The sequence below is a fragment of the Ciconia boyciana genome, chromosome 14 (genome assembly GCF_034638445.1).
Source record: "Ciconia boyciana chromosome 14, ASM3463844v1, whole genome shotgun sequence".
Lineage (NCBI taxonomy): Eukaryota > Metazoa > Chordata > Aves > Ciconiiformes > Ciconiidae > Ciconia > Ciconia boyciana.
The window spans coordinates 10,934,596-10,947,966 of record NC_132947.1 but is presented as its reverse complement, the minus strand read 5'-3'; the positions used below and the strand labels follow the sequence as shown (position 1 = coordinate 10,947,966).

General features: G+C 36.5%; 1 protein-coding gene across 9 annotated transcripts in view; it reads right to left on the bottom strand.

Moving 5' to 3' along the window:
* Nucleotides 1-13,371, bottom strand: part of ZMYND8 (zinc finger MYND-type containing 8) — a 61,394-nt gene that overhangs the window by 3,457 nt on the left and 44,566 nt on the right. For 4 of the 9 annotated variants that reach the window (XR_012045107.1, XM_072878937.1, XM_072878933.1 and 1 more), the window contains exons 14-21: nt 12,321-12,824; nt 10,140-10,514; nt 7,843-8,033; nt 6,651-6,731; nt 5,461-5,539; nt 3,076-3,315; nt 2,750-2,907; nt 1,240-1,329 (exon numbers count right to left, since the gene is read on the bottom strand). Coding sequence is in view for 6 of the 9 variants with exons in the window: in XM_072878937.1 (XP_072735038.1) it covers nt 1,240-1,329; nt 2,750-2,907; nt 3,076-3,315; nt 5,461-5,539; nt 6,651-6,731; nt 7,843-8,033; nt 10,140-10,514; nt 12,321-12,824 (1,718 nt within the window). In the remaining 3 variants the exon portion in view is untranslated. The other 5 variants (XR_012045108.1, XR_012045109.1, XM_072878935.1 and 2 more) reach the window with 5 other exon arrangements.

Here is a 13,371-nt window from a genome sequence, read left to right as displayed (position 1 = left end):
TACTGATTTTAAAACACATATAAAATCTTGTTGTGATGGTAATTCAGTCCAAGCAACTTAGGGCCAATGCTGCAAAGGTGCACAGTGCTCTCAGTTGAGACAAAATGAGTCGAGTTAAAATGCTGCTAGGAATGTGAAAAGTCATGATCCCCACTAAGAGCAATAACATTTGTGTGGAATATAATGGCTGTGAAATACTGTACGTGTGTGTGCATGTGCGTGTATTCATAGACGCACACACACAGAGGCATGTATCCTGCAGCTGGGGGCGGGGGGGGTGTGCACGCGCACGTGGGTGTGTGTACGCAAGGAGAGAGACGGACAGAGTAACTTCTATAGCAAATCAGGCCTCACAATCACAGCGTGATTAAGGTACACTGTTAAATTAGCACATAGTTACTATTATAAATTATCTAACTTCAGTCAGAAAATGAACTGAAGTTACCCACACATGGGCTTCTCTGGTGAACCCCCCACTGAGACAGAGCATGCCGTTCAGTTACCAGTGCAGTACCAGCGTGTTTCCTTTTGGTAAGAAGGATGTCAGCTCAAATGCCATGCTGACTCTGAAGTGAGCACTGCAGAACACGACCAGTTGAAAGAATGGGTGCATTCTTATTATGGTACATAAAATAGAAAAATTGAACTCACTTCTCTCCCACCTCCTGTGACTGACACTAGGGAATTCAAGTGTCCTTGGTTAAGTCTTTGATGGAAAAAAACAGGTCTGATGCCAATGCTATTTCTCATAATTTCATAACGCTAATGTGCAAGACTTCATGGGAGATACACTACTGCTGAATGCATTTTTTTTTTCATAGTTACTGCGATGTCAAAGGAATATCAAGCATAGCTCATAATTAATTAAATCTCTTTAGGATACCATAGACAAAAAGATATTTAAAATGAATTCTATATATTTACATTGATGTTGTGGTCAAGTATATACATGAAACGGACAAATAACTAAGATAATAATGTAAAATGGAAGCCTGACTGTTCTCAGTGCCTTTGCTATACTTAATGACAATTTCTGAATCCTTGTAATAATGAACGATGAAATGAAAGCGTGGAATGTTGCACAGCAAAATAAGACATTTTGCACTGCAAGTTGAGACTATACCAGTGAATTCATATCTTGATAGAACAGCAGATGGAGACAACCCCCCAGAAATACTGAGCAATTTTAATGCCAGGAACAGTACTACTGCAGACTTTAAATGATGATATTGTACTTACAATTGTGGGTTGAGTAGTTGGAATATAGGTGGTGGTCTGCGGTACCTGGACCAGTTTTATAGGCTGGTTGCTTGTCACACCTGTTGCTATCTGCAGAGACAGCACAGGCAACCTCAGTAGAAGTCTCAGCTTTTACATAAATTCCACCTAGTTGTTATTATTATTATAAAATGAGATTTATGTTGGATGTTTTGTTTGTGTTAAAAATTTGCATCTTAATGAATTCACAGGTTACTTCTTTGTTAATAAAACAAAATTCAAATTATGAACATGATCAATGTATACAGCATGATGTTTCAGGTAGAACATCTACGTGAAAGCAATTCCAGATTTGTGTAACTGGAATATTCCCTGGCAAAAGTTTTAGGTAACTGATTTTCTCCCATCCCCTATTTCTCCAGTAATCCACAGGTTGTGCTGCCGCAAACAACGCATATGAACATCAACTGAGCCAGAGTTTAACTAACTTCACCAAAGCATTCAGGTGGAACAGCACACCCTTTCTCCCTCTTCAAATCTGTTTCCCATCTTACTCCCTTAGATGATGTGTCAAGCCCAGAGATCTAACACCAGACAGTAGCAAAAGTGTCAAGAAATGAACACAGCTCTCTAGTTTACTATGCTTCCCAATTCTATAGGACTATCTCAATGAGACATCATGCTGGAATCACAATACTACAAAATTAGTTTGCTTTTAATATTTTAAAATACAACAAGGCTCCTACTGATGCGGGGGATCATGTGTAAGGGTTTGAAGGGTCAGCCCCCTCCCCCCCCCCCAAATTTTTCTTTTAATAAATCTTGCAAGGGCAGAAGAAAAACGATGCTGAAATTGCTAATAGTCAAGCCCTACCTATAAAGCAGAATCTTCTCTATAAACATTTTCTATATATGCAATGTTAAGTCCCTTTTATCAGAGCATTTGCTCATCCTTGCCTACTGAATACTATCAGAGTAGATGCTATGGAGGATTTCGTAACTGCACACTGCTCCGTTAACTGTAGATCCAGGTGAATTGTTGTATCAGTGTTATGGAACATTGTGGTACCCTAGTGGCAGTCTGTTGTGATAAAGTAAGTTGATTTGAATGCAGGTCTTGAGCTTGGCCTCTGAACCCCCAGGCAAGAAGGGCTTGGAAGTGCTGCAGTCAGTATTGCTTATCAGAAGGCAACTTGTATCGAAAGATCCAGACCAGAAGCTACACTGATGGGTCCTGGAGAGAGAGAGAGAAAGAGGTCCAGTCCCCTTTGGCTGGAAGGATGAGTCAAGCCAACACAAGCTTTTATTGGGAATGAGTGAAGGGGAAAGGGTGTTCCCAGAGGACAGAAGGAGATTTTTTTGCCAAGATGAAGAAAAAAAACCACAACTCCCTATCTCACTCCCCAAATCACACTCTTTGACATATGCAAATGGTCATAAATTCCTGGCTAATCCAGGGAAGCCTTTAGGGGTAGGTATCAGAGAAATCTTACATATTATTTTTGTTTTAAGTGACCACAATGATACTCACTGTAACACTCTCTTTGCTTTTATCAGCTGAACCTTCCTTTTCCTTAGGGGTGCTGGCTGTTTCTGTAGGTGTAGGCTGCACACTTGAACTGGGCTGGGATGATTTATTTAATGTTTCTGTGCTAATTTCAGTATCTGTTTCTTGCTGTGTTGCAGTAGCTAAAATAAAGGAAAAAAGAGAAAGTAGCTGCTACTCCTGTGTACCAGTCCACAGTCGCTCTTCACAGGCACATCTGCACCCATACAGATGAAGAATATTGAGTCACTGTGTATTCCACCCACCCTAACCCCCTCAGCTGTGAAACAGGCAACCCAGAGCAAGATTACCTGACTGTGTGCAAGATTTCATATGCTCAGGCCAGTGAGCTTGTTGGCAGGGATAGTCACAGTAGCTAGTATTCCAACAGCAATAAAAAATGGCCTCTTTCTTGCAGTTAGCACACCACTGCTTCTTTTTAGTTTCATCCACTGCTTGCTGCTTTTCCAATTCCAGCTGCTTCTTCACCTCAGCAATCAAACGATCTCGTTCTTGTTCTAGACTCTGACGCATTTCAGCCATTGTCAGTTCTACTCAAAATGCAAAGGAAGATGAGGTTTGCGTTTTCTGCCCCCCACAGCAAGGTGCAAAACAATAATCTTCATGAGTTTAAAGACAACATGAAATCAAAAGTAACGATCAAAATATTCCCTGAGTTTGGGCATCTCTGTTTCATACCTAGTCAACAAATTAAAGTCTTCCATCTTCTTTTCTTATTCTGGCACCATGATTTTTACCCTTAACCATTACGTTCCATTTAACACTTTAGTTCTAGATGTCCCACAAAGGATCAGAATCCAGGTGTACTAGGTGCAACATAAACACAAAAAGGATGTATGCAGCTGCTGCTAACGTACTTTGTCTTTACAAGCCCAAACTTTTGCTCTGCTCCAATATTCAGAAAATACAGAGAATTATATTTCTTCTTTTTTCTCATAAATAACAGAGAAACAATTGTTCTTTGTATCTTGGTTTCTTTACAAAGAAAAATGTAAAAGTTCCAAGAGAGACACTGACAAAGTTGTAAAAACTCATCACTACGTGAATAAAGCTGTACATTTGAGCCTTACTTCAAGATTGCTCTGAGAGCCACCCACTATTAATGCAGTTATTAATTGATACCTCAGTGACTATGAGTGAAAGAGAGCTTGACAGAATCTTCAAGAAAGTGGGCAAATACAAAGAAAGCGTTCCAGTTCTAGCCACCTTGACTCAGGATGAATCTTTGAGCCTTCTGAAAAACTCTGAAGTTGACATACTTTCAAAACACCATTAAAGGTGTTTATTTAAATCAGTAGCTTAAGACTGGTGACAAAGGATTTAAAGGATTTTTCTTTTATTTCTGAGCACACCTAGACATTCAGTTCTGTGAGCTGCAGACGAGTTGTTGCCATACCCAAGTAATTCTGAAGATTGCTATAACTGGACTGCAGCAGTGGAAAAACTGGTCTACCCTGATTTGAAAGAGCAGAATGTTACTAACAAACCAAAGACATGAGTCTGAATATGGAGTTATTCAGCCCTTAATTCACAGAATCACAGAATCCTATAGGTTGGAAAAGACCTTTAATATCATCAAGTCCAACCGTAAACCTAACACTACCAAGACCACCACTATACCATGTCCCTAAGCACCTCATCCAAACGTCTTTTAAATACCTCCAGGGATGGTGACTCAACCACTTCCCTGGGCAGCCTGTTCCAGTGCTTGACAACCCTTTCAGTGAAGTAAAATTTCCTAATATCCAGTCTAAACCTCCCCTGGCACAACTTGAGGCCATTTCCTCTCATCCTATCACTTGTGACCTGGGAGAAGAGACCGACCCCCACCTCTCTACAACCTCCTTTCAGGTAGTTGTAGAGAGCGATAAGGTCTCCCCAGAGACCTTATTCACTTCCATTCCAGATATGCTCTGCAAAAAGAGAGTCAAAAAGTGGACAAGGACACTGTATTACACGGTCCTAAGGTTGTTTGGACTGCATGTAGCTTAAAGGAAGACTTGATAATTCAATTGCAACCTTCTTCCCACAGTCAGAGCATTAAATAAAGATAATTTAAGAGGAATCACATTTTAATCATGGTTTCATTTCCTGCCCATATGGTTGAGTGAATGTAGAGATGAAAATCCCCCTCCTAGGAGGAATATTCTTTCATCTGTTTAAGATAGTATTTTGGATTTATTTCACTGACAGTCTGGCATCAAGACTGAGTCAAGGTTGACTATTCACTTTAAATAAATATGTAAGTATATACACCAACAGCTGATCTGAACCAAAATGTCAGCTACAATCTCCAAAGACACCAAAGCAAGCAGGTTCCCCCAGTGGCTATATTAACAGAACCTGGTTCATATGAGAATTAGAATGAAGGAATCAGCATAAAATATCTCATGAAGAGGGATTATCCAATGATGCATAAAATAAAGAGTTATTCTGTCCTATCAAAAGCTCTCTTAGCCTAAATTTGTCTCAGAGGGCTGAACACCTGTTGCTTACTATGCACAGACAGAAGTAACTTTGTGTACATACTCAAAAGGTGTCCACTAACACCAGCACAGCACATTATATAAGGTTTTATGTCCTTCACTTGGACAATTTGTAGTATCATGTGACGAAGGTAATACATACTACAAGCATTTGGACTGATATACTACTTTGGACTGCCATTTTCATACCTAGGTTATGCTTCATTTCTGAGAGTTCCTGTTGATGTAACCACTGAAGTTTTTCTATCTCAATCCTCAAACGTCGAATCTAAATATTAAAAATTTAATAGTTAGTAATAATAAAGAGGGTGCAGTGTATAATACATAATTACTATACAGAAAAACATGCCCAAAGCAAAGAGCCTGATCATCACTTACATCAAGGCTCCTTTGGCCTCCTCCTGACATGAGGACAAGAGCACAGTACACCCCAAACCAAAGTCTGAAGTATTCTAAATATTTTTTTCCTACCATAAGTAGTACAGGATTGTTTGAAAACAAAAAGCATTTCTATTAAACTTGCTCTTGCTTCCTCTGAAATTAGTCGGGTCTCAAATTTCTCTGACTGGAGTCAAAAACATATTCCTCAGTTTTGTTCGCATTTTTTAGTATGACATTTCTTTTTGTTTGGTTGGGTTTTTGTTTAACTAGATGAGGCTTAGGAAAGCAACTTTTTCGTTCACTGTGGATTGGGAATACAAATATTGTTGCTCAAAATTTTTACTTATTTTGGTTAAAACAAGCAAACAAACCATCACACTTCTAACTCTGAGCTTTATTTGTTCACACTTGTACTTAGTTTACACTGCTTAATCTGCTTTTTCCAAGTTTAAAGAAAACACTTAAGAGATACTAAGTACTACCTTGGGAGACAAATAAAAGCAATTTATGTATAGCATTTCATTAAAAATGCAAAAAGTATTAAAAGTATTTTTAAAAAGTATTAAAAACAATGGTCGTAATCACATAACTGGAATAAGCTACTGCACTACAAGTAAATTGAAATCTTCTTCCTCTGGTGGACAAATACATGCTTTGAAAAAAAAAAGATACTTTCAAAAAACCTACTTAATTTCTGATTTTAAACAAGGTGACACAAAATTTAATCCTCAACAGAAGCTTTAAGGATCTGGGCTTGATGGCTTGCTGTTCTTGCTGCTTATCTTATAGACCCCATCTCATATTTTTTCCATTGTTTTTCTCTACCACTTCTTCTCATTACTTCTCAAACAGGACAGAAATTAGGATCTCTAGACAGTCTCAATTTATAATACTTTGTAAGTATAGTTATACGGTACTTTTATATATAAAAATACTATTTTGCAACTTTCAAAGTTAAAATACAAGCAGTATTGTTTTATTTTTTATCTTACACTAACCTCAGCTATTGTACTTCCAGTAGTATTTTTTGAAAGATCATTATATATTTCAGTCATTGTTCCTTTGATGGCATCCATCATCTGAAAGACAAAATGAAAGAAAAAAAATCTTTGATATATATTTTTAATAGATACCACTTTCACTTCCTTTCAACCACTCTAATGTGAACTTATATTAGTGACAACAATGCCCCATCTCTCTATATATATTTATCTGGGTCTACTTTTAGAGGACTATTTAGAAGGTAGAACACAACATTTTTAATCAGGACTCTGATTTTTAAGTGTCCTGAACTGGTGAACTGCTTGACCTTCTACTTTTCCAAGAAATTGCCATTGATATAATTTATGAACAAAAAAATATAACCATGAGTTTGGGGAGGAAACTCAATGCAAAAAAAAAAAAAAAAAAAAGAAAAAGTTTTAAAAAAAACATTTACTGACATTGCTTTTACTGACATTGCTGACCACTGACAATCCCACCAAGACCATATGGTTAAGTGAGAGCATTGAAAGTTGATAGTCAAGATTAATTTTGGTGCTTTTAATGCCTGGATACCCAACTTAATTTCCTTATATTTCCTTATTCACCTTGATTTTTTAATTTAAAGATCTAAGAGAGTATATGAAAAGCTAATGTCCTATCCCTCACTGTCACTATTATGAGACAAGTATTACACCACATCTTCTCTTTAACAACTTAGCTTCTGTTTTAATACATGAATACACACTTATGACAAGTTACCATCTGATGAAGCTATACTGTGTTTTAAAACAAAACTACATTTTTGTATATGTATTACTGGACACAGATGAAGAAATATTAATGTTTACTGTAAATATGATGCTGATGGGATATCTACACCTTTAGGAGAAAACACAGAAAATGGTCCAAAACACAATGCAACGTAAAAGAAGCAGCAATGGGGGAACATGAGAAGGAAAGGTCTAAAGTGTCTGAGCAGCTGCTGAAGCCTATCATGTACACACTCTGCCTTGGAATGGCAGCATTCAGCCAGCTCTAAAAAGATGGTTCAGCACTTTCATCAAAATCTAGCTGTTCCTACCTAGTAGGATGAATTTGCAACATATGACAACCTGAAAAATAAAGTTATTTCAGAATTTGATATGTCAAAAATGTGAAAGTTCACTTCAAAATAAAATTTCAAGAAAACCTTGCTCAAGGACTTACTTTGCTAGTGTATTTAGCAATATCTGCAGCCACATCAGCTGAAGCTGTTGCAATTGGCAAGTCTGTATTAACTGAGGAAGAAAGTGTGCTTGCAGATCCAGAACTGGTAACCATAGAAATAGGTTGAGTACTTGTAACCAAGGTTATAGTGGATGTGGAAGTGCTCTGGGTGATCTCTTTTTGCTGCACAGCTAAGAAAAGAGAACATACAGCAGATCAATCACGTAAACAATTATGAAAATAAATAGGCAAACTTCTAACTTTTATGTCTGACTTAAACGTGTGCACCTAACCACTTCAAAGACTTACATTATTTATACAATGGTGCCATTTAATCAATTAATTATACAGTGCCCAGCCACTGAACTTGTACATAATTGTAAGGCTTAAAGGTAATGAAGCAAATATATCTTTGAAAATTATTATTTTAGACTGGCCAATGCAAAAGTCTCCCTCAGATCTGTATTCCTCCCATTTTGGGACTTTTCCATCCCAATTCCTAGGAATTCACTTCCTAGCCTCTCAATTTGGAGAACTCCCAACTAATACCATACATATGAGCATAAGTTAGACTTCGACATTTTCATTTGCCATAATTTTGAAACATATTATTGAATTTCTTTTCTTTTTGCTTTGAAACAAGGTTTAGTGAGCCACTGTTGAAGAAAGCCTACTTTAGTAGTACTTCCTGGTGTTATTCCCATTCTTTTGTTATTAACGCTACTAATTATTATTAGCATTGTGACACGTTTAATACACATATATCCAGATCAACATTAGCCTTTGGCTGGCTGCAGAGCAAGGAATGCAACATTAGATTAACTCATTAAAGAAAAGAAGTTATTCATAGTGTTAACTCAAACAGGATAAGAAAAATTTTGTCATCTTTGGTCAATATTTCAAATAATCTTAAACAGTGAGTAATTAAAAAATGAAAGTACAAATCACAATGCAAAGACCCTCACCTTTTCATCCCTAATGACTTATCTGCCTTAAATATTTAAAAGAAAAATTATTTTTTAGGACAATACTTTTCAATCTGTTTTTAATGATTCATATTATAAAAGATGTCTTCATTGCCAATATCCTCAAAACAGGAATTACTGAAATAAAAAAGTTATTCAATTTATCTCTATTTACTGCATTTTTGTTTATGCCAATTCAGTATATAAGAAATCTATAGATTTTATAGTTTTCATTTGATATAGTTCTAGAATATAATATTGAAGATGGAACATTGCTATGATGTGCTCAATAGTAAACATTGATAAAACAAACTCATAGGCTGAAAGTTCAGCCCATATTATTAAGCTCTTATACCAAAATATGATTCTATTAAAGATAAGACTTCACCAAGTTTCACATTTATTTTTCTCACTGAATATTTCTGTATCACATTTGTGCAGTCTACAAGTAGAAAGATACTGCTTCTTCAACACTTCTTAAATGACAGTCACAAAAGCAGTTTGGGACCAGAGGAATGTGCGTCTGGTAAACGTCTGTATGTGACCCAGTACCTAAACATCTCTTCTGTATGAAATTACCAGCTTGCCAGCAGTGTTAGGAGAATGGCGAATATCTATTCATCAGGCACACCAGTAAACAGTTCGGTTTATTAACTTGAAATTACAAAAGCAGCTAGATTTACATAAAGTTGCTGTTCTGTGAAGTGAAGCAATAGAAGCATGGGTTTATATGACTACGTGCCTACCACTAGCGAAATCCCCGGCAAAGGGATGGTAAGAAAACAGTTGTGAAAACATTCTAAAATGCCGTTGCTGTTTGCTCAGTAAACTAGCATCAAAGTCTTGTTAAGAGTTAAGCAACAGGGATTTCAAAGACAAGTGTAGCCTGGGTAATTTCATTGTTGTCGAATTATATTCTATGAAAAACCATACAGATCAGCTTCTTGACAAATAAAGCTGGATCCAGTTTGTAGATATTGAGGTGATAGTGGTAATCATGCAAGCGGAGTAGTTAATGGTTTTATCATATAATCCAGAAAATAATTCGGTTCACTCTCCCAAATCTGTGATGGCTAAGAATGGCAAAAATATTTATACAGATACACACACAAACTTTTTGTCATTAAAATAAGGAGACATGACTTTAAATACACACCAGAAAGAGCAGGTATGGTGAGTAAGTTGTTGTATTTTAAAGTCACTTATCAGAGTAGAACCACACTTTGAGATTTTGTTTATATGGAAGACCTCCTGGTTAGGCAGCCTTGGAGCACTGAGATCACTACTGGGGAATTATGGCATCACAGGCACATTGAGTTAGAAAGTGTATACCTTTAACTGCTTGTCTTGTCTGATATCTTGTCCCTTGAGAGGACTGAGGTTGCTGTGACTGAGACTGCTGGCTCTGCTGCTGTTGCTGCTGTCTCTGCACCTTCTGCATGTGCCATTTCTGAGAAGATGTCTGAAATTTATTTGAAGAATTCCACACTACACGCTGCACAGCAGGGGCAGTTTCCTTTGGCAGCAGAGGCCTCTGCTTTTTCACAGGGCTTCCAGTGGCTGCAGATGGAGCACTAACAGTAGAAGAAGCACTAGTAGTTGCTGTCACACCAGCTGGTGGAGTCTGGGTTGCAGAGCGGGTAAGTACTGGAGTTTCTGGTAGAGGCTGGGTACTTGCACTGGAGGAAGGTGGAGTTTTGCCTACAACTAAACAAACATAAAATGTAATGCCAGCTTTTCACCAGCCAACACATCTGACTCATAATTTTCCATCTAATTTTTGGAAAAGACATATGTACTTTCCAGTCTACTTCGCATTATTTTCCTCAACAGGTAATTGATATTCTACAAGTAAACTCATTTTGATATTCTACGAGTAAACTCATTCAGTATAGTTGAAGTTGGTGGCAATTCAGAAACACTAGCCATTAAGCAAAACAAAACAAAAAGTAACAAAACCCAGACAACCAGCCTGACCTCCTGCGGAAGATACGCGAGAGGTTAGCATTTGTTAGGATGTTTCTGGGTTACCACTTACACCCCTCATCCCAATTTCTTTCAGGAGAAAAATAAATTCAAAAGAAACAATGAGTGAACAATAACTGAAGGAAGAACATACTAAAAACTTTCTAAACAAAGGTGAATTGGCACTGACACCCAAATATACAGTGTATTTAAGGTATCCATGTTTACTCGAAAAAGTTTCAGAGTTTATATAGTTGACTGTTCCACATATCAGATCAATTTAGGAACTGGATGATTATTCCAAAGCTGTGGCCAGGAAAAACATATCTGAAAGAGAAGGTTGCTGCATTGACAGGTTTCTGAAAAGGGGACAAAGCCCTTCAGATTTGCATGCATCAGATCTCTTTTCTGGACCAAGGCATTTTAATATCTGATAGCCACAAGTAAAGGTAGGGGCCTTGGAATCATGGACAGGACACAAATTATGTCTAGAATATATTCATATAGGTGTATAAATATATATATATGTGAATATTTAAATTCACTTTTAATTTCGTTCAGAATATGTATTATTCTTTTGCCTCTATATCAAAGTAAAATTTTAGGATTACTTATTATTTCAACCATCACTGCTTTAGGCCACTAGTAATACGTGAATCAGTGGTTTTGAAATTCATAAAGCTGCCTTGCTTAATAAATTTTTAAATAAAACAAGAAAATAAAACTCCCCAAAATTACAATTCTGTTTTTTAGTTTATAAGCTTATTTTCCTGATTATCTCATAATAACATTTACCCATTAAATTCCATTTTAAGATTCAAAATTCAGAAGCATTAAGTTGTCTTCTAAAGTATAGATAGTTAACTGATTGAAAACATTGTTTTCAATAAAATGATTGAGCCAACATGCTATAAAATATAGACAAGAGAAAGTTATATGAAGAATAAAATATTTTTCAGTCTAACCATTTAAATCTGGTTTTCTATTTTGTTTTGTCAAAAGGCTAACATCCAGAACAAGCTTAGCAAAAGCAGTGTACTTATTAATTGAGATTGCTTTCCTCTTTTAGCAACACATAGAAACAAGGGACAATATCTCAGGGACAACACATGTGATTTAGCTGTTCTTTTGATTATTACTGAGAGCATTTACATTGATTTCAGTGGGACCTTATGCAATTCGTATGTTTGGTAAGTTCCAACTTCTTCTATACCTGCAATTTTGGGAGGTCTATAGAAATGTAAAGATTAAAGTGAAAGTCATAACAATTGCAAAATAAATTCTACATTTGTCACAGAACAAATATTACAGATATTCATAGTTCTATGCTGCTGAAAGGAAACTCAATGAAACATATTTTATTGAAACCAGAAACCATAATGGGGACTGAAAACTTCTTTCATAGTCACAAAGAATGAAAAATCATTCCTAAAAATTGTTTTAGTACAGATATTTTTATCTTAATGCAAAAATAAAGGTAACAACTCTGGCTTCAATAACAGCCCTACAGAACAGAAGAAAAAAAGGAAGGAAAGAATTTCATCCTACCATCTTGTTTAGGAGGAGTTTCCTTAGATTCTTTCTTGGATTTCCTTCCTTCACGGCCACAATGATCATCTCCTAGATCGATGACAAGTTCACTCTCAGAATCAGAGTCCAGTCCTAGATGCACAGTTGGAGAGTCTGTTTCATCTTTACCTTTCAGTTTTTCTTTTGCAGGATGCTGTAAACTTTTTCCCTTTTCAGAAAATTCTTTTTCAGTGTCTGTAATTGCCTTTTCTTTGACCGGATCATCTGTTTTATCCACTTCTGGACTTGTGCTTTTAAGTTCCTCCTTGTCTTCATTCTGTGCTGGGGGCTTAGGTTTTTTTTTCAAGCTCAATGATTCTTTGTCACTTCTTGTACCTTCCTTGTCCTCTCCATCTTCTTGATCATTCTTTGATTTCTGATCCTCATCACTATATTCACTGTCACTGGTGTCAGATTTTTCAGAATCTTCAGAGTCACTGTGTTCTACTGCAGTATAAACAGCTTCAGATATTTCATTTATTCCTAATTGTGGGGAGGAAAGTACATTCCATGCTGACATCAGACTGACTGACATTACCAAAAAAAAATACTCTATATACTGGCATAAAGTGTATACATACCATTACCTTAACTGTCAGTCCTTAAGCTATAAACACATCCCTTAGTGCCCTATCTCAATATCAGAATGTATAAGAATTACCTTCCACATATTCCAATTCATATTTTTATTTCATTTAATGGCCCTCCCTTTCACTGCTTTTTTTCCACTACCTGCAAGCTGTTTTGTTTAACTTGGGACCAATGCTGGTAAATACAAAAAGGAATTATTTTTATCCACAAGAAACCACCTTAAAATTAGTAACGCTGTTCACCTGATTAAAGTTACTTACATGCATGTTTGCAGAATCAATTTTAGACTGCGTAAGTTTTGCGAAGAGAATCTCTAATTCTTTTAGTACCTAGAAAGTCTTTAATTAGGTGCTGGACAACACTGATGTTTCTAACAGCCTTCAGCTCCTGTGTGACTGGATATACTAATTTGTGCAACTGACATAAGTCAGGTACAATT